Raw genomic sequence first — 2,572 nt, forward strand, 5'->3', positions numbered from 1 at the left:
TGATGCCCGCAGATGTTAGCGGTGGGGCAGATGGATGCTAATCGCCAGAGTGCGTTCGTCCTCAGCAGTGCGCCGCTGGCCGCGCTGCACAACATGGCCGAGATGAAGACCTCCCTCTTCCCCTACGCCCTGCAGAACCCCTCCGGCTTCAAGGCGCCGGCCCTGGGCGGACTCAACACGCAGCTCCCCTTGGGGACACCGCACGGAATAAGCGACATCCTGGGGCGGCCCGTGGGCAGCGCCAGCAACCTGCTGGGTGGGCTGCCCCGCATCAACGGGCTGGCGGCCTCGGCCGGGATGTTTACTTTCAGGGCCCCCGGCCGCCGTCTCCCGCGTACCCGAAACCCCTGGCGGAGCTGCCGGGGCGGGCCGCCCATTTTTCTGTGCCGGAGTGGCTGCAAGGCTCTCCCTGAGAGACCCCAAAACGGCTCGCCTTGTGCCGGTTAAAGTGCAGCCGGTTTCTGTTCGCCGTGCGGTCGAGCAGGGTGGCCTGGGTGCGGAGCGCCGGGCGGGCGCGGTGGACCGGGCTGGGGGCCCAGCGAGGCAGCGGGCGCGGCGCGCTCAGGCAGGAAGGCCCGGTGCCGGTCGCTCGGCCCCCGCGGCCCCCCGGCGTGTCCCGCACCGAGGCCCGCTCTAGGGCTGGCGGATACCTGAAGCGGCCGCTCCCCTGCAGCGCCAGGCGGGGCCCGGTTCTGGGCCGGGAGCGGTGCAGAGCCCGTCCCTGACGCAGCTCTTTCTCCGGCTTTAGCTCAGACAGGGATGGTTTTGGACAAGGACGGCAAGAAGAAACACTCTCGACCGACTTTCTCTGGGCAGCAGATATTTGCATTAGAGAAAACCTTCGAACAGACGAAATACTTGGCAGGACCGGAGCGCGCTCGGCTCGCCTACTCCCTGGGGATGACCGAGAGCCAGGTGAAGGTAGGTCCGTCCCGCGGACTCCCCCCTCTCCCGCTCCCTGCCCCTGCCGCGGCTGCTTTCTGCTGTCTCGGTAATTGCCAGTGACCACGAACACTACGCAACAGTACAGGGATTTTTTTAAAGTCCTTTAGAATTTAAATTATATTTCGGTATCGGATAGATTTTAGGCCAATTTTTAGAGCTCTCTTTGCTGCAAACGATTTAATGTAGACAGACATAATATATTTTAAAAAGCTCACCCCAACAACAACCAAAAAAAAGCCCCTCGCAGGTAATTGCTTTCGACAGGTCACTTTTCCACGAGGATCGTGTCCGCTGGCACAACTTTACCTTATGTAACCCCCCAAATTTTTTAGCAAAGCCTGCATGCACATCTGAGCGTTGGGGTGCATCGGGAGCCAAAAATAGTTATTTTCCTGCCCATCGTATCCTGTTTCCAAATTAACAACTGCTCTGCAAAGCTGCTGCTTTTACCGCCGCACAGTTCCGTCTGGCGACGGCCCCTCAGAGCTGGGCAGGTGTCCCCAGCGGGGCGTCCCCTCCCCGGAGCTGCTCCCCGCCACCCCCTGCCCAGTGCGGGCCCGCGCTGCGGGACGGGACGGGACAGAACGGGACGGCGCGGGCGGGGGCGGGCGCGCGGCGGGGCCGAGGCCTTCCTAAGCCGTGCCCGCTGCCGGTGCCCAGGTGTGGTTCCAGAACAGACGGACCAAGTGGCGGAAGAGACACGCGGCGGAGATGGCCTCGGCGAAGAAGAAGCACGACTCGGAGACGGAGAAGCTGAAGGAGAGCTCGGACAATGAGGACGATGACGAATACAACAAGCCCCTGGACCCCAACTCAGATGACGAAAAAATCACAAGGCTATTGAAAAAGCACAAATCCACGAACCTGTCCCTTGTCAGCCCCTGCAGCACCAGCTCGGACACCTTGTGAGGGCAGGAGGCCGATGGCCGCGATGGGGCGAGTGTAGCTGGGTGTTTGAAGTGGTGTGTTGTACAGCCTGAGATGTATGTGAAATGTATATATATTTTTTACAGAATAAGTTATGAAATTATTTTCTTTCTCATCGATGTAAATTTCAGAGAAATTTTTCCGACTTTTTGGGTTTTATTTGTGTCCCTTTAAGATTCCTGCTCTTTCCTTTAGACTTCCTGCTGGTCTCCTGCACCTAACAATCAGGTTTTGTTACGTTTTCTATGGGTCTCCAAATCCAAGCTCAGCCACGTTGTATATAGTAAATTTCAGATTTCGTGATGTATATTTCTAGTGTAAAAACGGCAGTTTTCTTTCACTCCTTGTCCCTCAGTGTTTTGGCGGTTTCATTTCTCCTGCCTCCGGATTTTATGCTTAATAATACCAAAAACCAAAACAACGCCCAAAAAAAAAAGCACGAGAGAAAAATGGACACTTGATTTTACATTGGGATCAAATAATGTCTCCACACGTGTTGGAAAGACTTTGTATAAATCAATAAATTATTTAACAAGCTTCTTTTTTAGCGACTTCCCACATTTCTCGTTCTCAGTCCTGGCCCTGCTGCTCTTGGGGGCCCGGGGACCGCGACGCTCCTGTAGGGTGCCCATAGTCCCCGGGCCGGGCGCTGCTCCGCGGGGGAAAAGGAGCTGCTGCGGTCGGGCTGGCGGCTGAGCCG

General features: G+C 57.1%; 1 protein-coding gene across 1 annotated transcript; it reads left to right on the top strand.

Annotated features, from left to right (window-relative positions):
* Positions 1-10: 10 nt before the first annotated feature.
* Positions 11-2,399, top strand: LOC103761923 (homeobox protein Nkx-6.2). Its single transcript, XM_018087406.2, is given in 5 exon segments — positions 11-297; positions 300-431; positions 680-689; positions 749-921; positions 1,606-2,399. Coding segments are annotated over 5 exon segments (849 nt in total). The 5' UTR covers positions 11-12; the 3' UTR covers positions 1,855-2,399.
* Positions 2,400-2,572: the final 173 nt, after the last annotated feature.

The sequence above is a fragment of the Manacus vitellinus genome, unplaced genomic scaffold, assembly GCF_001715985.3.
Source record: "Manacus vitellinus isolate BGI_N305 unplaced genomic scaffold, ASM171598v3 ctg7180002438156_pilon, whole genome shotgun sequence".
NCBI classification, from domain to species: Eukaryota; Metazoa; Chordata; class Aves; order Passeriformes; family Pipridae; genus Manacus; species Manacus vitellinus.